The 23,072-nt window shown below is 54.5% G+C and overlaps 1 protein-coding gene across 4 annotated transcripts in view; it reads left to right on the forward strand.

The window, feature by feature from the left end:
* LOC140898614 (uncharacterized) overlaps nt 1-23,072 on the forward strand; it is a 90,701-nt gene that overhangs the window by 35,477 nt on the left and 32,152 nt on the right. For 3 of the 4 annotated variants that reach the window (XM_073312673.2, XM_073312671.2, XM_073312674.2), the window contains exon 2: nt 9,549-9,747. In XM_073312673.2, the coding sequence (XP_073168774.1) occupies nt 9,549-9,747 (199 nt within the window). Of the gene's footprint in view, nt 1-8,433; nt 8,494-9,548; nt 9,748-23,072 lie in introns of those variants that run through there. The other variant, XM_073312672.2, reaches the window with a different exon arrangement.

A 23,072-nucleotide genomic window follows, 5' to 3' on the forward strand; every position in this document is an offset into this window, starting at 1 on the left:
GCTGCCCTCTGGCCTGGGCTTTCCTTGCTTTTTGCCCCTGCTTTCGGCTTCCCCCGCGACCGGGCCAGATGCTCTCCCTCCTTTCTTTTCTTTTTGTTGTTGTTTTTTCTTTCTCTGCTGTTTGCTAGAGTGCTGGTCGGCTGCCGGCCGGCTGTTAGCCCCCTGCCCTGCCTGCCCTCGGACGCTGCTGCTGCTCCAGCTGAAACCCCCCCGACAGAGCGGGGGCCTGCCGGCCCACTTCCCCTGAGGGGGGGAGTGCAAGGACCCAGCCCCCAGGCCCAGCCGCTTGCTGTTTGTCTGCGGACCTGTCTCCAGTCGAGAGGATTCTTATCACTTGCTCTGGCATTTCTGGAATACAAAAAAGAAAGCCCCGAACAGACAGAGAAAAAGCTGTCCACCGGAGGAACACCACCTGGGGAATCTACAAATTGCCGTGGAGGGGGCCTAAGACTGAGTAACTTTCGAACTGTGCTCTCGCGTGGGGGGAGGCCTTGACTGTGTCTTAACTGTGTTTGTAGGGACACAGGGGGTGTGGCACGGAGGTGCCCCCCGATCCATCTGTGTCCTCCCAACCCCCATACTACGATCTTCACCCCCCCACTCCACCATCTTTGCTGGCTGTCCAACATCTGCCTCTGGACTCAGCTGCTCGCCCTGATTCCACTGCATGGGTCAGAAGCACCAGCCAACCAAACAGGACTCTCTGGACAAGCGTACGGTGGTTCAGGTGCCCCCCCCGCCCGAATTGTCCACCCCACAGCTTGTCCATTTCTACCTGACCCCAACTCCTGTTAATCACCTGCCACCGCCACCGCTGGGGTATCGGCAATGGAGGGCACCGGGGTGACGACCATCGCTGCCATGCTTATCGCCTCCCAAGACTCTAGGGAAGCCCCCCCCAGCCGGCGGGAAAGGGTAGGGCAAGAAGAAGGGGAAGGGCCCCGCTAAAACCACCAGGCCCTCCATGGCAGGGGCCACCCCCGCTGCTGCAGCCCCGCCACTGACCACAGCATTCTCCCCCCCGCCCCCTCCACCAGCTCTGCGGATGTCCCTCCCTCAGCCCCCAGGACGCGTGCCCGGGTGGCGGCAGCCCCCCCGCCTGCCGCCTCGTCATCTCTCCCGCCCACCGCCTCCGGCACCATCAATAGCGGTCGGGGCCCCTTTCCCACCATGACAAGGAAGCATGGCATCCGTTGCCTCCTGGTGCCCGCCTCGCCCCACGTGGAGACCTACATGCGGGCGTTGGCGAGGGTGGTGGGGCCCTCGGCCATTGTGGCGGCCTCCAGAATGCACGTGAAGGTCGTTTTCTTCTTAGCATCGGAGGCTGCCGCCCAGGAAGCGGTGGAGAGGGGCCTGGCGGTGGGGGGGGGGGGGTGTTTGGCCCCCTAGAGCCGCTAGAGGACCTGGGTGTCCGCCTGGTCCTGACCTCTGTCCCTCCTTTTCTCCCCAGTGCTGCCCTGCTATCCGCCCTTTCCACTCTGGGGAAACCTGTTTCTGTTATCAGCCCTCTCCCGTTGGGCTGCAAGGACCCCACCCTCCGTCACATTTTTTCCTTCCGCTGGCAAGTGCAACTTTTACTGCCGTCGGCGGCGTGTGACAGAGAGGTGCTCGAAGGGTCCTTCCTAGTCCCCCACCAGGGAACCTGTTACCAGGTATAGTTTTCCACGGGGGAAGCCCGGTGCTACCTCTGCCGGGTGTCGGGGCATGTCTGGAGGGACTGCCCCTTAGCCCGGCAAGGAGGGGCACCTGGGATCCCCGAGACCCGGCAGGACATTGGCCCCATCATTGCCGATGCCCCTGGCCGCCCGGTACCCGAACCCGCCCCCCCCTCTTCGGACCACCGCTACTTCCGCTCAGGCCCAAGGGGCACCTCCCCTACAATGCCCAGACGAGCGGGAGAGCCCCGTCCTCGCTGCTGACAATCTGGCGGGGCCTATGGAGGAGAGTGTGGCAGAGATAGCACCAGGCACGGGAGACAGCCTGCCCCAGGGAGAATCCTCCTTCCCTTATGCTGCCCTACCGTTCCCCCCCCGCCCAAGTCTCTGAGCCATCGCCTTTACCCCCTGACATGACCCCTGCTAACCAGCCCCCAGATGATGCCATGGAGGGCTGGGCCCTAGTCCGGGGAAGCGAGGCAAGCGGAAGGCTTGAGCTCAGCCTCATCTACCCGAGGCGGAGGCCCCCCGGAAGACCAGGAAGGGGGGCACCGATGCCGAACCTTCCGCTTTGCCCACAAGTGCGTCCCATCCACCTTTGTTAGCCGGGAAAGACGTGGCAGCACTGGAGGGTAGTGTCTCCCCTCCGAGACCCTCGAGGAAGCCCATTCTGTCCTGACGCTACCTGAAGCCCCTGTGAACCCCGAGGCAACCATAGTGGTGGGTGCCAGCGGGGAGAACCCTGGGGCGACAGAAAGTATCCTCTCCTCCATATTCGAGGAGATCGAGGCCTTAGATCTGACCCCGATCGCCCAGGGGGAGGACGACCTTTTGCCAGCAAATCTCGATCTGGGCGACCTCACTCCACCCTTCTTTTCCCCATGCTCCCTCCCCTTAACTGCTGCTTCCGCTCCCACCTCCGAGAAGCTCCTGGACTCCTCCACCAACCCAGCTGCTGATGGTACCCCGCTGACGACCACCGAGCCTGCTCAGGTGACAGCCGGCACCACGCGGCCGGGGCACGAGTCGCCAGGGGCACCCACCGTTGGTGCAGAGCAATCGACTTCCTTCCCGGGCGGGGGCCCTACAGAAGATAATCCACCTCCTGATGCTGTGGCCGCTAAATCCACCACAGAGCGCGCGCCCGGTATCGCTGAGAGCCCCCTCCCCACCCCTTTAACCCTTGAGCCTGATCGGGAGGCGCCACCATCCAGCTGCTTGCCTCCTGAAACCCAGAACCTCTCCTCTGCCCCTGCCCCTGCTCCTACCCCTATCCAATTTACCTCCTGCAATGTCATTGCTGCCCCCGGGGCTGTCTCCTTCCCTTTCCCAACTGATGACCCCCAGGTAGGCCTTTGTGTTCTCCTGTCCCGACCCATTAGGAGCTGCTATTTTCCCTCCACTGCCCCCTATCGCCCCAGAGCTTGAGGTGGGCCTAGAAGCTCCAGCCCATCAGGCACCCCGTCGGGGGTCCGCACCCTGCTTGTCCATTTTAGTGGACCACGGGGCTGCACTAAGGGCCCCGCCATGAACAACCGGGAAACCATAAGCCCACCCCCCATGAGCTGCGAGGAGAGCTGCGGAAGTTTTTAGAGGATGTCTGTGGCTCCAGCAACAAGGTACAACTTGCTCTCCAGCGATGGGGGGACTGTTCTCAAATCCTCTGGGCCACAAGGGCCCTCATGGGGGAAGGTAAAGGGACGGGGAAGCAGGATGCTGCGGCCTACTGGCGGGTCTGCGTCTTCCGTGACCAATTACTCACCTATGGGATGGGTCACGGACTGCTGCGCGGCCCGCTGGGAGATGCGAGGGTCCCTGCCAGTGAGGACCCCCCGACCCTCCCCATGACACCTCTCCCCATCGCAACGTTGAACACCCGGGGTTGTAGAATGGCTCTCCGCAGGTCCCAGGTGCTCTCCTTTCTTCGGGAGGGAGGGTACTCTGTGGTTTTCCTGCAGGAGACCCATACGGACCCGACAGCCGAAGACAGTTGACGGCTGGAGTGGGGGACAGGGTCTACTTTAGCCATGCCACGGTTCGACAGACTGGAGTGGCGACCCTGTTCTCCCCCGACCTATGGCCTGAGGTGCTAGGGGTTGCCGAGGCCGTGCCGGGTCGCCTGCTGCATCTCCGGGTCCGTATGGAGGGGCTCATGGTTAACCTCGTTAACGTCTATGCCCTGACATTGGGCCCGGAGCAGCTGCAATTCTACCAGCGGGTGTCCGCTTTCCTCAGCACCTTAGATTCTCACGAATGCCTGGTCCTGGGAGGGGACTTTAATACCACCCTCGAGGAGCGAGACCGCTCGGGGACTGAGCAGAGCCCAGCCACCGCAGACACCCTCCGGGAGATAGTTAAACATCACTCCCTAGTGGACATCTGGCATGACCACCATCCAGATGACACTTCCACGTTCACCTTTGTCCGGGTGGAAGCCCATCGGTGGAGCCACTCCCGGTTGGACCGAATTTATTTATCACGCTTCCATCTCTCACAAACCCACTCCTCCAGCATTCGGCTGGCCCCATTTTCTGACCATCATCTAGCCACTGTAACAGCCTCCCTCTGTGCGGAGAGGCCGGGGCCGGCCTACTGGCATTTTAACAACAGCCTGTTGGAGGATGAAGGCTTTGTGACGTCCTTCCGGGAATTCTGGCTGGCCTGGCGAGGGCAGCGGCGTGCCTTTCCCTCAGCACGGCGATGGTGGGACCTGGGGAAGGTGTGCGCCAGGCTTTTCTGCCGCGACTACACCCGGGGCACCAGCCGACGGAGAAATGCGGTGATAGAGCAGTTGGAACGGGAGGTCTTAGAGCTGGAGAGGCGTCTGGCTGCCAGCCCCAAGGACCTGCTCCTCTGCGGAGCGTGCTGGGAGAAGCGGGAGGAGCTCCGGGCCCTCGAGGACCATCGGGCCTGGGGCTCCTTTGTTCGATCCCGCATCCGCCTCCTTCGGGAGATGGATCGCGGCTCCCGCTTCTTCTATGCCCGGGAGAAAATGAGGGGGGCCAAGAAACACATCACCTTCCTCCTGGCAGAAGACGGCATCCCCCTCACGGAACTGGTGGAGATGTGCGGGAGGGTCTGAGCCTTCTACGCAAGTCTTTTCTCCCCAGATCCGACCGACCCTGGCACTTGCAGAGTGCTCTGGGAGGAGCTCCCTATGGTCAGCGCGAGCGACTGAGACCGGCTAGAGCTGCCTCTCACTCTGACCAAGTTCTCGGAAGCCCTCGGTCGTATGCCCACTAATAAGTCTCCAGGCATGGACAGGCTGACCGTGGAGTTCTAACGCGAGTTTTGGGATGTCCTCGGCCCAGAGCTAGTCACCGTCTGGGCCGAGTCTCTGCAGAGTGGGGTCCTCCCTCTTTCGTGCAGGCGAGCTGTGCTCGCCTTACTGCCGAAGAAAGGGGACATCTGCGATTTACGAAGTTGGCGTCCTGTCTCGCTCCTCAGCACGGACTATAAAATCGTAGCGAAAGCAATCTTGCTGCGGCTAGGGTCTGTGCTGGCAGACGTGATCCACCCAGACCAGACCTACACCATCCCAGACCGCAGTATCTTTGATGACCTATTTCTGGTTCGGGACCTTTTGGAACTCGGGTGTAGAGATGGTCTGTCGTTCGCCCTCCTGTCCCTAGATCAGGAGAAGGCGTTCGATAGGGTGGACCACGGGTACCTCCTGAACACTCTGCGAGCATTTGGCTTTGGACCTCAGTTTGTGGGTTTTCTCCGGGTGCTGTACACCTCCGCAGAGTGTCTGGTTAAGCTCAACTGGACCCTGACCGAACCGGTCAGCTTCAGGCGAGGAGTACGGCAGGGGTGCCCCCTCTCGGGCCAGCTGTACGCTCTGGCGATTGAGCCCTTTCTCTGCCTCCTCCGCAGGAGGTTGACAGGGTTGGTGCTGTGGGAGCCGGAGCTGCGGCTGGTCCTGTCGGCGTATGCTGATGACGTGCTCCTCATGGTCCAGGACCCGGGCGACTTGGCGCGAGTGGATGCATGCCAGGCTATCTATTCGGCAGCCTCCTCTGCCTGGGTCAACTGGGTCAAGAGCTCTGGCCTGGCGGTAGGAGACTGGTGACAAGCTCCCTCCCTCCCACCCGCGCTTCAGACCATCCGGTGGAGCGCGGGTCCGCTGCTCTACCTTGGCGTTTACCTTTCTGCCACGCATCCCTCTCCGCTGGAGAACTGGGAAAATTTAGAGGGTGGGGTGATAGAGCGGCTCTGGAAATGGACGGGACTACTCCGATGTCTCTCCCTTCGTGGGAGAGCACTGGTGCTTAATCAACTAGTCCTGTCCATGCTCTGGTACCGGCTCAACACCCTGGTTCCAGCCCTGGGTTTCCTGACCAACCTCTGGACATCGATTCTGGGGTTCTTTTGGTCAAGAATGCACTGGGCCCCTGTAGGGGTTCTTCATCTACCCCTGAAGGCAGGAGGACAGGGCCTGAAGTGTCTGCGCACTCAGGTCTGTGTCTTCCACCTCCAGGCCCTGCAGAGGCTCCTTTATAGTGCAGGCAGTTCGGCGTGGAGCATACTGGTACACGCCATCCTGCGCCGCATCCGAGGGCTCCGATATGAACGGCAGCTCTTTTATCTCTATCCGGGAGGTCTTCCGTGAGACCTCTCCGGGCTGCCGGTCTTCTACCAGGACCTCCTCCAGACTTGGAAACAGTTTTTAACGACCAGGTCCATGGCGGCCACCGAGGGGGCAGATCTCCTCGTGGAGCCCCTGCTACACAACCCCCAGCTCCGTGTGCAGGTGGCGGAGTCCCGCTTGGTGTGCCAGAGCTTGATCCTGGCAGAAGTCACGAGAATCGGAGACCTCCTGGACTACGACTGGGGAGACTGGCTGGATCCCTGATGCTCGCTCGGCGCAAGGGGCTCTCCAGACCTCGTACCCCCCGGCGTGTATTTCAGGAGGTGAAGGCTGCTTTGCCGCCCGCTGCTAGAGCTTACCTCGATCGGATCCTGCTCGAGGGCATGCCCCGCCCACCCTCTACCCCAGGCCCTCCGGACCTTTTAATTGGACCCCTGCCCCGTAGACACAATCGACCCCCTCACCCCTTTATGGCGAGCCGGCTGCATGAACTGCAGCCGGTATGCTTCCAAACCGCGCCAAGGAAACATCTATACACGCTCGTGCTCCACACCCTTCACGCCCTCACCCTCGTGTCCCGCCTTGACACAAAGTGGCGAGACCTTCTGCCCCCTTTGGACATCAGTTGGCGGCTCCTTCACGGAGCTGTGAGCACGGGCACGTACTTGGCACGGTTCAACCCCATCCCAGACACTTGTCCCTTTTGCGGTGTGAGGGAAACACTGGTGCACGTATATTTGGAGTGCGCCAGGCTGCAGCCCCTGTTCCGGCTCCTCACAAATCTTTTATTACGTTTTTGGTTGCATTTTTCCCCTCACCTTTTTATTTATGCACTCCCCATCCCTGGCCTCACAAAGTTGCGGGATCTCCTAGTTAACCTCCTGCTGGCCCTGGCTAAAACGGCCAATCTATAAAACCAGAGAGAGGAGGTTGGCCGACGGAGTTTCCTGTGACTGTGGGGCCATTTTCCGATCCTCGGTCCGTTCACGTATCCGGGCGGAGTTCCTCTGGGCGACATCCACCAACTCCCTTGATGCTTTTGAGGAGCGGTGGGCGCTGTCCGAGGCTCTCTGCTCGGTGTCCCTGTCCCGCTCCCTTTGTTTTGACCCTTTGATTGGAGGAAAGAGTAAGGGACCCCAGCCCCAGCCATTGCTGCTGCAGACACCACCACCTTAGAGGGGTCCTTTCACACGTGGGTGCACGTGCCCCTCCCCCCGGGTTGTCCACCCTACAGCCTGCCCCTTTTGTTGGGTGCTTTCAGAGGAGGGAATTGTTGGTGACACTCGGGCGTGACGCCAAGTATCTCAAGGGGGTGGCAGACCTTGAGAGTCGATGAAGCCCCCTCGCTCTGGACCACCAGGTAACTCGGAAGGGTGGAAGACCACGAGAGTCAAGGAAGATCCCGCTCTGGGCTCAGGCAAGCTCGAACACTTCCCTCCCCTGAAGCTAATGAGAAAACAATTGTGATTGGTTGCTGTGTTACACATTGGATATGCTGTTGTTTTGTTTTGTAAGTGTGTTATGCAAATAAAAAAACCCACCTTTTTTGCTTCAAAAAAAAAATTACTCTCCTATAGCCATCTGGCCTGACTCTGTCACAGGATACAGACTGTTGCACAGCTGTTAAAGATGGTATAGATTGGAGAGGATTATTGTCCACTTGCTAGAGCAATGCGTTGGAAGTCAGGACTCCTGGCTTCTGTTCTCGGCTCCGCCACTGACTTGCCATGTGACCTTGAGCAAGTTGCTTCACCTCTCTCTGCTTGGTTTTCCCATCTGCCAATAACAACATTGAGTGCTGGGAAGCACAATTCATTGATGTTTCTAAAGCTCTTTGGGACTCTTGGATGGACGGTACTATAGAAGGCCAAAGTCTTGTTACAACAGTGTATTGGTTCTCTCATACAAACAAACTGATACATTTCACATGGGACTCTACAACTTGAGCTGTCCCTGTTCTCGCTCCAGCTTTAAAGGGGAAAGGATTCCCTCCCCACCAGCATTTTGTTGCTAAACCCTGGAACCTGTCTCTTGCAGACTGGGCTGGTGACATGCTGTGGAGGCATCTGTTGATGCAATGTGTCCCCATATCCTCTAGCTGTTGCCAAAACGGTGCCAAGGAACTGTATTCAGTGCTGTCTGGCAGGAGAGAGGGGTGCCATGCTACAGGAACCCTTTGAGATTTGGAGAAGTAAAGGGGCAGGATCCTCAGGATTCCCCATGCCAAGGATATCCTGGACCAATAAGGTGCAACTTTGAGATGTAGAGGGGGGATGTACTAGCTTTAAATTCTCTAAGTTGCTTATTTGACCCATTATTTCAGAGGGACCAAGGGCCTGGCCCTCCACACAGCAAGCCTACTGTGACTGAGTGTTCCTTTAGGGCTGATTGTGCTGGGGCAGGGAGCATCTGGCCTGTGCGGAGCTGCCTAGGAGTAATGCCCTGGATTTGTGGGCACACAGCTCTGAGCAGCCTCTCTGGGTATCCAGAGGAGGGGACAGGCATTGCAGCACTGCAGTTTCGCTCTAACTCTGCCTCATGCCTTCCCTGGAAGATGCTGGCTGAGGGTTTTTTTTTCACTGCAATCCTAGACTCAGGGAAAAACAGATTTGCAGCAAGAGAGTTTTCTGCCAAGGTGTGTGTGTGTTGGGGGGGGGGCGGAAGTTATGAAATGAAACAAAGAGCCTCATGCAGCATTTTCCTCGGCTGCAGTCTCCAATATCTTGCAGTCTAATGATTCTAGGGCCCTCTTCCGTCTCCTGCCTCTCATTAGGGATGCAACACTGTATCTCTTTTAATAGCATTAGTGTCTGGATCGCTCTCGACAGGAGGTGACCTCAAAGATTTATTAACCTCTTAATAAACCATGCCAGGGCTTGGCTTGCCATTTTGGTTTCTGGATTGCTTCTGTTTCAAAGGGGAGGTGCTCTCGCACTGCACTCTACCTCTCCTGCACAAACAGGACTGCTGAACTCATTGCTTCTGTTTAATAGTAGACCTAGGACAAGGCCAGGACTGGTTTAGCTGGGAGCTCCCACAGCACCTCCTGCTGGGTCAAGCTGGAACTATTCTCCCACATTCAGTGCTCCTACAGCATCCCTTCAGCACCTCCCGCTGGCTGAGACTGAGTCTGGGATGGTATGCGTCCTTGTGCTGCCAATGCGCCTATGTGATTCTGCTAGGAGAATCTGGAGCCATAGTAGTTGTGAAGTCTCTCTCTCCATGCCCCCCAGGATGGTTCTTAATTTCACTCTGCCGGCGCAGTGTTATTGTAATGATGCCATGTCTTCTTGTCTTTCCAGGCTCATCCTTCCGTACGTATCAAAGGAACAGAACACAGCTACAGCCCAGTCCTGTGCCAAGATGACCAGTGCACTGCCAATGTCAAAGGGAGGCACACCCACTGTCCATTCTGCAGCATTTCGGAGGCTTATCAGGACCCGTTCATTCTCCAGGCTCACTACCGGGTCAAACACGTGGACAAGGGGCTTGACTTTGCAGGTAAGATGCCACTTTGAAATGGTTGGGCAGCTGGCCTGGTTGGTTTGGAACTTCTCCAGATGCTCCTGTACTCTCTGCAGAAATTGCCCACAGAATTGCCCACAGTGATCCTTAACTCACAACAGATATCCCTAGACTTCCCATAGCTCTGCGTATGGTGGGGAACAGGCTGATTCCCCAGCAGCGGATGCATACACTCAGGTAGTGGCTAATGATAATGAGATATAAAACTTAGGTTGCCAGTTTGGATGCAGCCCACGTTCGGGGCAGGCTGGGGTGAAAGTGGGCCGGTAAGGGCCAGGACCGTGTACTGGTAAGAACCCGCACCGGCCCATGCGCAGCCCACGTTAAAGCGCTGCAGGGCCCTTTGCGTGGCAGCACTGTAACGTTGCTGTGCCCCATGCCCCGTCAGTGGCCCTGCTGGGAGGGCCTCTGATGGGGGGGGGGGGAGCAGCAACGTTACAGCTGCTGCAGCAAAGGGCCCTGCAGCGCTTTAACTTCCCTGCCCCTTTTGCCCCCCCCTCGGCCGCCAACGGGTCGGGGGGTGCGAAGGGAGCCGCTGCCCTGGGCCCTTTAAATCGCCACTGGAGCCCCGGGCGGTGCGGGCCAGGTGGCCTGGAAGGGCTGGCTGGGGGATGCTGACACCCAGCCCCATCCCTTCCGCCCAAGCCCCCACCTCTTCCAGGGGCTGGAGCCAGCCCCTGCCCCTTACCCATAAGTATCCAGAGTTACTTTCACCCTTGGGGGCAGCAGAGACTGAAAGGTTGGTACCATCTGATGCCTGTTCAGTGGCCCATGAGAAATTAGCTAGTAGGTCAGTGGACAGGTGCCTGTGTCATAGAAACCACTGCCACAGCCGGCACTCATTTGTCAAAGTGCACAGTATGCAACAGCTTGGGACTGGAAGTGAAGGAGAGCCCCGGATTCATTTGAAACTGCAGGGTGAATTTTAGAGAGGCAGAATATAATTATCTAGGTTAGAATCTGGTCAGGACACCTGGGCTCACGCCCTGGACCTTGCAAAAGGTGCCTGGGGATTTTTACTGACCACTAACGGGGGTGTGGCTGTACCTCTCACCTGCACTGTCAGGGAGATGGACTGGGGGAGTCAGTAAATAGCTCTGTTGCCTTCCAGCAGCCTTGCTCTTCCAAACACCAAGGTGGGACAGTGTTCCTGCAGGGGGAAGAGCGCCACCTACTGACTCAGCAAAGCATTACCTGCACCACCTAGTTTTCCCCTAGGAGTAGCCATGCATCAATGGCCTGAGCGGAACCTGCTTAGATGCAGACTCCCTTAAAAATGCTCCAACCTGAAGGGAAATACGCTCCAGATTCAGGTCTCAGCTTTGGAACTAAAATGAGAGGATGATGTTTGCTAAATGGAAAAAGGACTGAGGAAAACCTTTGATTTTACAGTTTCTCAGGAGGTTTTACAAACAATGGAAAGTGTGTGCGCACGTGTGTGTATTAAAAACTACGGAGACAGATTTGAGAGTCCCTTTAAGCAAGCTGCCCATAGCGAAAGTCACATGCAAGTGAAAGGTGTGTAAAAGTTGGGTTCAAATACTGAATGCACTTATGTGCATAGATGTGTGGTCGGGTCTGTGAAAGGCTGCATATCTTCCATCTCCAAGGAATGGGCTCAAGCAGAAAAGAGCAGCATCTTATAGGCCTGGTCTGCACTACAAACTTAGCGTGTTAAGTTGCGTTAAGTAGCGACATAAGCGCGTTAAGTTGATCTAAGAATGTCTGTATCTACACTACCGAGTCCCTTCCGCCAACCTAAGTGGTCTGTAATGTCGACTTCTGCACTCCACCTCCGCGAGAGGCGTAGCGCTTGATTTGACATCCACGGGTGAACATGGGGATAGTGTAGACACTGTGCTGTGCAATTCGAATGAATTGGCCTTCAGGAGGTGTCCCACAGTACTCTGTTGTGACCGCTCTGGAGAACACGTTCAACGCCGCTGCATGTCAGCCAGGTACACAGGAAACAGACGCTCCTCTGTTAAAGCCTGGGGAACTTTTGCATTTTCATTTTCTGTTTGATCAACATGGAGAGTTTGCCAGCACAGCTGATCATGGAGACTCAAGGCCACAAACCTGGTCCAGCGTGGAGTACACTGGAGGTGATGGATCTTATTGCTGTATGGGGAGAAGAGTCTGTGCAGGCAGAGCTCTGATCCAGCAGAAGAAATGCTGACTTCTAGGCCAAGATTGCGCGGGGCATGGGGGAGAAAGGCGACAGCAGGGACATGCAGCAGCGCCACGTGAAAATAAAGGTGCTTTGGCAAGCGTACGAGAAGACAAGGGAGGTGAACAGTCGTTCTGGTTCTGCCCCACAGACATGCCACTTCTACGAGGGCCGCATGTGATTCTCGGCGGCGACCCCACCACTGCCCCAAAACACTCCGTGGATAGCTCCCAGGAGCCCCGGGCGACCTCCAGCAACAACAAGGAGGACATTGTTGACGAGGAAGAGGAGGAAGAGGAGAATGTGAGATTGGCAAGCGGAAGATCAATTCTCCCCAACAGTCAAGAACTTTTCTGAACCCTGGAGCCCATCCTTTCACAGAACCAGTTGGTAGCAGAGCGTGATGCCGGGGAAGGCACCTCTCATGGGTCCACATTTCCAATCAAACTGTCTGGGTTATATGCTATCATTTTTAATGTTGAATCTGAACAAACAAGTAGGTGTAGTGGGTATTGGTGGCCACTCCAGCTATGCAGAGGGTGCTCTCCGAAAAAGACTGTTTATATGCACAGGGCTGGCCCGTGAATCCTCCAGGGAGATCTTTAGGAAGCTTTAATGGAGGTTCTCTGCAATCCATGGTAGGACACTTTCCTGTGCCACTCCAGTATTAACTCTGCTGGCATCATTGTGAGCACACAGCATTGCAGCATAAGGACCAGGTCTGTACCCAGACACCTGCAGCATCTGCTCCCTTGCCACCTCTGTTACCCTCAGGAGAGTGATATCGCATAAGGTCACCTTGGGGAAATGGAAGTTTTCAATGCTAGCCCTTAAACTGCAAACAATGCAACAAGTTATCTGCCCCCTGTTTGGAGAAATCTTGGTCACACAACCACACTTTCCAAAACGTGCCATGATTGTGATTGGAAGGGATCACCATGTATTGCAAGCAGCATTGAAAAAAGAGGGGGATGACGGCTTCCTGTTTGTCTCCTTTCCCGCCTACCCGGTGCTGCTTTTGCAAAAAACAAACTATTTGGGAGCTTTACACTGGTGATTGTCCTCAAGCACCATCCAAGTTGCTGCGGCAAAGGGGGCTTTTCTCAAGTTCCAACCTGGGATCCCAAGGATGTCTTCCCAAAAGCAGCAGTACAAGACCTCTTGCCCACGCCTTGTGGCCTTACTCACCATGGCTGGAGCAGCAAACCGACTCTTGCAATAGCCAGCAGTTGTGATTACATTGTGGCTTGCAGTGAAGTGCATTGAGGGCTGGTTTTTTTAATTAAAAAAATTAACCTTGCACCAGAAACAATGTATGCACTGTCAATGCTCCCCTTGTGCTTTGCATTCCTTGCAGCTGAAAACTTGTCCGTCAGCTCATCCTCCACACCAGGACAGACTTTCGCAGATTAGAAGGTAAAAAAAGAAGGGTCAGGAGGACATGCTCAATGAGTTAATGCGTGCCTCCGAGAGTGACAAGACGGAGCTCAGAGCATGGAGGATTGCAGTGTCTGAGAACCTGGACATGGACAGGGAGGACAGGAGAGCATGCAGGGAACAAGAGGGGGCCACACAGGGAGAGATGCTGCAGATTATGAAGGAGCAGTCAGACATGTTGAGGCGTCTGGTTGAGGTTCAAGAATGGCAGCTGGATGCTAGAGTTCCTCTGCAGCCTCTGCTGAGCCTGCTGCCATCCTTGCCCAGTTCCCCATCCTCCTCCCCAAATGTCCTATGAGGCGGCGGGGGGAAGTTCGGTATCCCTGCACTCAACACCAGAAGAGGGTACAAGGACCAGAAGGTGCCCATTCCCCCACCTTTGACTGATTGTAAGCAAGCTTTCCTTGTTTGTCCCCCCACAGCATTATCAGCCCTTTTGCCCCAGGTTATCTTACTTTTCTTTGCTGTGTCTGTGTGTTTATCAGCATAATAAAACTTAATGGGTTGAGGAGAAAAGACTCTTTATTCATTCAACACATGGTGGTTGGTGGAGGTGGAGTTTACGGGGGAGAAAATGCAATGGAGGGGAGAGTTTGATAAGGAACAACACAGGTAAGTGTTGAAACTGGTTTTCAAAGCCTCACGGAGATGCAGAGCCCCTCAATGTGCTCTTCTTATTGCGCTGGTGTCTGGTTGCTCAAAATTGGCTGCCAGGCGATCTGCCTCAACCCCCCACCGTGGCGAAAACTTTTCTCCCTTTGTTTCACAGATATTATGGAGCACACAGCAGGCAGCAATAACAAAGGGGATATTGCTTTCACTGAGGTCTAACCTAGTAAGCAAACAATGCCAGCGACCTTTTAAACGTCCAAAGACACATTCCACCATCATTCTGCACTTGCTCAGCCTATGGGGGAAACCAGTCCATACTGCTGTCCGGTCTGCCTGTATATGGTTTCATGAGCCATAGGAGCAAGGGGTAGGCTGGATCACTATTGGCATTTCAACATCATCAATGGTTATTTTGCAGTCTGAAAAGAAAGTCCCTGCTTGCAGCTTTCTGAACAGATCGGTGTTTCTGAAGATACATATGTCATGCATCTTTCCCGACCATCCCAAGTTGATGTCGGTGAAACGGACCCTGTGATCCACCAGTGCTTGCAACGCTGTTGAGAAGTACCCCTTTCGGTTTATGTACTCTTTGGCAAGGTGGTCTGGTTCCAAGATAGGGATATGCGTTCTGTCGTCCATTACAGAAAAACCATCCACTATGCCCTGCATGTTGCTCAGTGTCAATACCCTTCTTAGCAAAAGTCTGTTGATGGCCCTGCAAACTTGGATCACAACAGATCCTACGGTAGATTTACCCACTCCAAATTTCAGAGTAGCAACCGTGTTAGTCTGTATTCGCAAAAAGAAAAGGAGTACTTGTGGCACCTTAGAGACTAACAATTTATTTGAGCATGAGCTTTCGTGAGCTTATGCTCAAATAAATTAGTTAGTCTCTAAGGTGCCACTAGTACTCCTTTTCTCTTTCCTCTCCAAATTGATGCCCCACTGACTGGTAGCAGTCTGGCATTGCAAGCTTCCACAGAGCTATCGCCACTAGCTTCTCCACTGTCAGAGCAGCTCTCATTTTAGTATTTCTGTGCTTCAGGGCTGGGGAAAGCTCTTTGCACAGTTCCTGGAAAGTGGCCTTGCACATTCGAAAGTTCTGCAGTCACCGCTCATCATCCCATAGCTGCATAACTATGCTGTCCCATCAGTCAGTGCTGGTTTTCCAGGCCCAGAAGCAGTGCTCCACCGTGTCAAGGTGATGCGTGACTGTTGCCAGCAACTGTGAATTGCTCAGCTCTATGTCTTCCAGCAGAGCTGTTTGCATGGCATTACATTGTTCTGTGCAGCGGCTCCTGTATTGGCTGTTTAAATACCCGCAGGATAAGGCGCAAGGTGTTTGTAATGCTCACAACAACAGTGTACAGCTGAGTAGGGTCCATGCTTATTGTGCTATAGCAGGGGTGGGCAAACATCGGCCCACAGGCTGGATCCAGCCCGCCAGCCATTTTAATCTGGCCCTCGAGCTCCTGCTGGGGAGCAGGGATTGGGGCTTGCCCTGCTCCAGCTGGGGAGCAGGGTCAGGAGCCGCGCCACGCATCTCCTGGAAGCAGCTGCATGTCCCCCCCCCCATCTGGTTCCTATGCGTTGAGGCAGCCAGGACCGTCTGCTCTGCACGCTGCCCCTGCAGCTCCCATTGGCCAGGAACCGCAGCCAATGGGAGCTGCAGGGGCGGTGTCTGCAGATGGGGCAGCATGCAGAGCTGCCTGGGTGTACCTCAGCGTAGGTGCTGGAGAAGGGGCATGTTGCTGCTTCTGGGAGCTGCTTGAGGTAAGCGCCGCCCTGAGCCAATGAACATAGTGTGGACATGCAAGATCGACTTGCTTAAATCGGAGGTTCAATGTCAACTTACATGAAGTTGATTTAACTTTGTAGTGTAGACATGGCCATAGGCTTGGCTGGGGACAGAGGTGGTGCTTCATGTGAGGTCTGCTGGCCGTTAACACTGATCAGCCAGGATGTTGTTTTTGTTCCTGCTCTTCTGCTGTAAATGTGAAGGAAGCTGCCTTTTTTCAGCAAAAAAGGACAATGCTTTAGACTGGTTTGACTCCATTGGATCCGCATTCTGAGCACACAGAGGGGAGGGACAAATGTTTGCCACCTGTGGGCCCCTAGGTTCTGCAGCTGGCTGGAGACTGCTTCAGTCCCCAGCATTATTTAGAGCCGTTTGATGACTGCTTGATTTTACACCTGGCTACATATGGCCCCAAGGCAGTTGAAAATAGCTTGAAACACAGAGGCGCTGCAATCATGCCCCATTTCATTTGGCTACAGCCCTGCACTCTGGGGATGGGTGTAGTGTCGCTGCACTGGCCTCCCAGAGAGTCACCTCACTAAAGGGGAGTTCCCAGGTAGCCGATAACACCAGTTTTCTAGTGGCTTGGTGCCAGCAGTACTGGAGACCAGAATCTGCCCCACCATCTTTGACTGAGGGACTCCTAACGTAAACCTGCATGCATGAGATCAGGTGCAGATTCTTTTTTGCTTCCACTGGATCGAATTATTGTGTTGTACTGTACGTGGCCCACTATTTTGTAAGGAAAGATTTTGTCAACATGGCTCTGTGGCCACTCCCTAATCCCATTACAAAGCAGTTGCTAGCCAGTCACATGACCCTTTGATTAGCTTTTATAAATAGATTTGCTGTTTAAAGAGCAGCAGGTTTAAGCAAGCAAGGCAACCCCCACCCTACCCGCCCCCACTCACACAGGCACACCGCTCACATCAGGAAGGACACAGCAGAGAAGAAATCTGTGGGGTCATGCCACCTAATATAGGTTAACCTGGCCAACTTCCTGTGTGCATCATTACATTCTGCTCACCCAGACTCCACACTGCAGTTTCAGCTGGATATACTGGCAGAACATTTCTTTACCAAAGATGATTTGAAGCATCTGGTGCTGCCCATAGTTGGAGGTTGGATATGAGACTAAATGGACCTTGGGTCTGATCCAATCTGGCAGTTCTTGTGGTTTTTATTATTCCTACTGTTGGCACTCATGTAGAGCCTTTCCTTTCTCTAGTACCTTCTTCAATTGCTTATAGATCACAAGGTGATACTATTGGGGTTTTTATTGCATGTGTCCATTTGGCTGTACAGCACCCTGAAAGCTGCTTTAGAAACATCGTCATTGTTTCACCTCAGGTGAAATTCACCTCTGTGCAGAGGGGCCACACAGCCTCCATGCACCACAGAAGTCCTACATAAGCCCACAGACGTGAGTCGGAAGTGGCTCATAGTGGTTGTGTGAAGCATTGGAACAGAGGTGAATTTCACTCTTCTAGACCAGTGGTTCTCAAACTGTGGGTCGGGACCCCCTTTGAATTGGGTCACCAGGGCTGGCTTAGACTTGCTGGGGCCCAGGGATGAAGCCCAAGCCCCACTACTCAGGGCCAAAGCCAAAGCCCGAGGGCTTCAGCCCTGGGTGGCAGGACTCAAGTTGCAGGCCCCTGGCCTGGGGCTCAAGCCCTTGAGCTTCAGCTTTGGCCCCCCTGCTCGGAGCGGTGGGGCTCGGGCTTTGACTGCCCCACCCAGGGTAGTGGAGCTTGGGCGGGCTCAGGCTTCAGACCCCCTCCTGGAGTCGTGAAGTATTTTTTGTTGTCAGAAGGGGGTGCGAACCCCTGATCTAGAGCATCATCTACTTAAACAGCTGCTACATTTCAATGCTGGGATGCTAAGTATATATTTTTTAACACACGAGTACCAACACATAGGGAATACATGATGGTGAAGTGGAATAGGAAGGTATCATCAGCATGAATTTGAGATGGCTGATCCGCTCCTGGGGAGTGAATCCAAGAGTAAGTAACCCAGGCCATCCCGAGTGAGTACCAATACCACCTTTGTACCACCCTCATCTCTGTACCAATCCTCCACTGCCCTGTATACAGTACTTGCTAATTGCTCATGCTACAGAACAGCCAGCTGAGGATGGTTTAGAGAGTATATATTTTGCTATTTAACTGGGACTTTTTTGTGCCATTCTCCCTGGAAAGCCAAGAGTTTAGGTCACCAGAAGCCCAATTCATTCCTGCTATAGAGCTGAGGGCTTCCTGCTATCTTTGCCTCTTCCCTGTCCTTCGCTGGCCCCCAGCACAGACTAGAGCAGCCTGAAGGCTGTCCTAGCTTGTGACCAAGAGCAGTGACTCAGAGGGGCTCCTGCAGCAGAGGGAATAACTGGAGTGCAGTGTTGGAGTCCTTTGAAAGGTCTATGTCACAGCCCTGTGGCCCTAGGAATGCAGTGATTTCCCTCAAAGGGTAGCATGCTGGCCATTGTAGGCTGTGTTTAGCTGTGTAACTAGGGTGGAGAGCTTGGGCTGTTAATGAGATACATATTGGGCCTGACATGACTTTGCAGGCATCCATTACAGAGAAACCAACCCCTTGGAAAGTGTCCTTCGTAGGTGATGCTCTTGTGATTGATCAGCTGCTGATTCGGGAGCTTTGGGAAAGCGGATCACTGTTTATTTTTAGCATATTTGTCCTTCTCTCTTGACACACACACAAAAAGAGAGAGAGGGAGATGATTTAATTCATCTTTACTGGAGTGAGTGTGACACCAGGAGTCTTGGATAAACAGCTCCTTTGGTCAAGGTCCTCTGCAACTGCTTCATTGCCATAAAGCAACAATGTACAGAACACGTGGTCCAGAGTAACTGCTGACCGAGGACAGTTCTAACCATGTGGAGGAGGACAGTACTGTGAAGCATCTCCGTCTGCTCTGCCAACACAGCCCACACTCTCTGCAGAGTCCAAATTCACCCCTTCCTGGGTCTTGGCTTTATGAACAAAGAAATCACCAAACTATTATCATAGCGAGAAGCTCAAACCTTCCTTGCAGGATTGGCTGCTCCTGGGGTTCCTCCCTCAGGGATGCTCAGCTCACACCAACTCTTCCCTCCTCCAAGATCCACTCCCACCTCTCTTCTGTCCGGGTAAGATGAGGAGAGCAGGAGAACGGTATAAGGGACAGGTTGAGAGGGAGGCTTGTGCGGAAGGAAGTGGGGTGCAAGAGGAGTGGAGCAGAGGTGCAGGCAGGAGTGAGCTGTATATACCACGGCCACCTGTTCACTGACAGAGAAAGAGGTAGAGGGAGCTGAGTTGCTCTGGCTGAGGTAATGCTGCCCACCAGTGGCAGAGCTAGGAATACAAACCAGGAGTCCTGGCTCCCAGTCCTCTGCTCTAGCCACTAGATCACACTCATCAGTTTCTATCTGTTCAGATCACTGTGGTGATCTCTGAGTAGAAGCTGGAGGATGATGGGAACTGTGGAAAGGGCTTTGTCCCCATCTGTTGTCAAGCTGCCTATAAATGGCATGATTCCCACTAGCTGCTCAGGAACTGCCACAGCAGATAATTGCTTCGGCTGCCGTTGGACATTGTGCTGCTGGGCAGGTCTATTCTCTACGGCTGAGGGAGGGTCCCTCATTACACCCTCATCAGATGGTGCTGAGGATCCTACTGCTTCTCTCTGGGGTCTGTTGTTTTTCCCTCCCAAAGGGGTCTCCCATTTCTGGCCCAGCCTATGTTCTAAGTTTACTTTTGCTTCAGGGCACAAGCTGACTCCTGCAAGCTGACTCCTACCTCCCTGCGAGCAGCAGTCCAGGCAGGGCTCTGATCCGCCGAAGCAGCAGCTGTGTTCCTGGTCCAGTGCATCTTGCTTAGAATTCCGGGCCCTGATGCACTGTTAAGGGCATGTGTGAATCAGAAATTGCTCCATAAAAGTCAAGGGAGTGACACGATTCTAAAATCAGTGAGAGAGTGGAGATCCCAGCCCCAGGCTGGCAGGGACTAGGAACCCTGCGGAGACCACAGCCAATGGCCAGATTACCCAGAGAACTCTGTTCCCATTTTAGCACCTAAAGGAAGGGTCAGATTTTCAGCTCAGCCCCCTGGAGCCCCTTCCCCCCAGCCCATGATGAACAGCGGCAAAATCTTTCCCTATTCCCATAGAACAATGGAGAATTACCTTCCTCATGTTCAATAGTGGGAAATTCACTCCCCCCTCCCACTGAGAGCAAATGGGAGCTGAGGCCTTCTGAAAATCTGGCTCTAATATCCTGGATGGCATGGTTGCTCCTCATCCCAGTGACTCCCACTCTGCCCCAGCTGGCTCTTGGAGTGACCGCGATGGGATCCAGAGAGAGGGTTGCTGCTTCTCAGATCAAATGGCAGGAGATCTTCCTGCTGACACCACCCTGGACCCTGTGCCCATCGCCTGGTGCAAAGAGACTCTGACTGTAGAGATGCCCCAGCTGGCTCCCCAGACGGTGATTACCTTGATATAGAAACTGAACTCCTAGCTGGGAGCTGAAGAGGAAAGGCCACAGAAATGGGCTGGGGATGAAAGAGCCTGTGAAACATTGAGCTGACTCCTTGTCAAAGCCCTCACAGCTGGGAGCCAGCTCCGTTCTTTCTGTGGAGGCAGCCTGGACTTGGCATGGGGCTGGTGTTGCATTGGGAGTGCACTTTCTCTTCCACAGCGAAATTGAGGCCATAAATCTGGCAGCTTGGCTGGCTTTGATGGCTCTGAAAAGGAGCCCTCGTAGGAGGGGGTGGTGCTCCGGGTTTCCAGGAATTCTATTGGCTGTTGGTTTGGTTTAAAGCCACCTCAGGCATCCTTACCTTATGGGGTCTGGTTCCACTTGGGCATCTGCTCCAAAGGCCCAAGGAGTTTGCTGCTTCTCCATCCCACCCCCAAAGAAACTCATGCCTGGTTTGAGGCAGCTAGTGCCCTGCTGCAGTCCCAGAACCACTGCAGCACTGGTGGCTCTGCCAGAAGCCGTCAGCAGCTTTCCATCACCTGCTGTCAGCCAGTGAGCTCATTCCAATCAATGCAGCAATTACGTAGCACATCTTGCATGTGAGCAAGCCGGTGGCTGGTAGCTCACAGCTGCATTGGGGCAAAGGGGGGCCAAGGGCAGGGGTAGGGAGAGCTTTTAATAGAAAATACTGGTGTTATTTTTAATGTTGCTGGAATGTCTGTGATGTTTGGAGTCCCTTCCTGGAGTGCCCCTGGTCTCCCTACCCTGGGGGTTCACATGCGCAGCTTCCTTTCCCAGGGTTTGGGGTAACGGGCTGCTCACCCAGAAGTCTCCCTCACCTCCCCAGGGCCCCTGCGATGTCTCATGCTGCTCTCTCTCACCCCAACCACCAACAGGGATTGAGGGTGCCAGGTTTAGCATCTTTCCTGCCTTCAGCAGTCTCCTGCTATCCAGAGCACTTGTTCCATGTTGGGGTTCAGGCTCTCAGAGCTCCTTATTAGCACTATTGCAGTAGTGCCCAGAGGGATGGGGGGTTGGGAATTCAGGAGCACTCTTTCCCCTGGAGCTCAGGGGCCTCAGGTCTTCTTACATGGCTCTCTATGGGTTACAAATTCCCAGGATTCCTGGCTTATATTTTGCATACTGATCTTCTTCTGAGCTTCTTTTCATACTCACCAAATGTTTTTTTCTCTCTGCTCTCTTGGATTGCAGAATCCCAGGATTCCAGGTTTGGATGTCGCACATCAAACTTTCTCACTTGCTCTCTTGTGTTTCAGAACTTTTCTTGTTCTTTATATTGTAATTCTGGATTTCAGGGGTTTTGCTTGCTTGTTTGTTTTTGCAACCCTGGAGGATGCCCAGTCACAGATCTGTGCTTCAGAACTCCTGGTGTGATACAGTCAGTCCTCCTCTCAGTTCCCCACACTGCTACACTACTGCTTCACACAAAAACATCTGGATTTCGGGCTCCAGCAGACAGAACAAGGCCCAGCCCACACCGTGTGTTAAAGTGACTAGTGCTGAAATACAAATGGAGTCTATATCATGGCATGTTAAAGAGAGGTTCCACACAGACTAAAGTGCTGTGTAGGCAGGGCACAGAATAATTATAAATAATAGCAGATAGAAGGCTATATTCTATGCAGAGCAGAAACTAAACATAATCAAATACAAACATCTGCAAGAGCGATATTACTGGTCAGGCTTAGCCCTGCAGTTGCCAAGCATGTCAGAGTTTAGCTTCAGAGCCTGAAAATTGGCTCATTGTGTAGCTTCTCAGGCGTGAGCATTCTTATGACTAATAGATCTGAGGAAGTGTGGGGGGTGGTTTTGCTATAAAGAGGGGCCCACCTGGCAAATGATAAAGGCAGAGCCTTCTTTCTGTGTTGCAGAGGCCGGGGATCTCTTGGAGCCCTACATTCACTGCCTGGCCCTGTCTATGCTAAGCACATGGTCTCAGCATTTCCTACCATTGCTCATGCCGGTTGAGCAGCACCGATAGTGTGACCACAATTAGGAGCCCAAGTGTAGAGTAGGTGACCAGACAGCAAGTATGAAAAATCAGAATAGTTTTGTTTCGGGCTGTGGGGGGGAGAGGTTATAGTTGTGTATATAAGACAAAGCACCTAATATCGGGACGTCTGGTCACCCCAGTGTAGACATGCCTCCAAAACACCAGATTGATTAGACCTGCTGCAAGAAGGATTATGTGACAGTGTTAAAATACATGGGTGGCTACCACCACCCCGTGCCGCCGCCCTCCCATTGATAGCTGGGCTCCCCGTGCTGCCATCAGCCCATTGATAGCCGGGCTCCCCGTGCCGCCGCCCTCCCATTGATAGCTGGGCTCCCCGTGCCGCCCTCCCATTGATAGCAGGGCTCCCCGTGCTGCCACCAGCCCATTGATAGCCGGGCTCCCCGTGCCGCCGCCCTCCCATTGATAGCTGGGCTCCCCGTGCCGCCGCCCTCCCATTGATAGCAGGGCTCCCCGTGCTGCCATCAGCCCATTGATAGCAGGGCTCCCCGTGCTGCCACCAGCCCATTGATAGCCGGGCTCCCCATGCCGCCGCCCTCCCATTGATAGCTGGGCTCCCCATGCTTCCACCAGCCCATTGATAGCAGGGCTCCCCGTGCTGCCGCCCGCCCATTGATAGCTGGGCTCCCCGAGCTGCCACCAGCCCATTGATAGCTGGGCTCCCCGTGCTGCCACCAGCCCATTGATAGCAGGGCTCCCCGTGCCGCCGCCCTCCCATTGATAGCAGGGCTCCCCGAGCTGCCAACAGACCATTGATAGCAGGGCTCCCCGTGCTGCCAT

The sequence above is a fragment of the Lepidochelys kempii genome, chromosome 15, assembly GCF_965140285.1.
Source record: "Lepidochelys kempii isolate rLepKem1 chromosome 15, rLepKem1.hap1, whole genome shotgun sequence".
Lineage (NCBI taxonomy): Eukaryota > Metazoa > Chordata > Testudines > Cheloniidae > Lepidochelys > Lepidochelys kempii.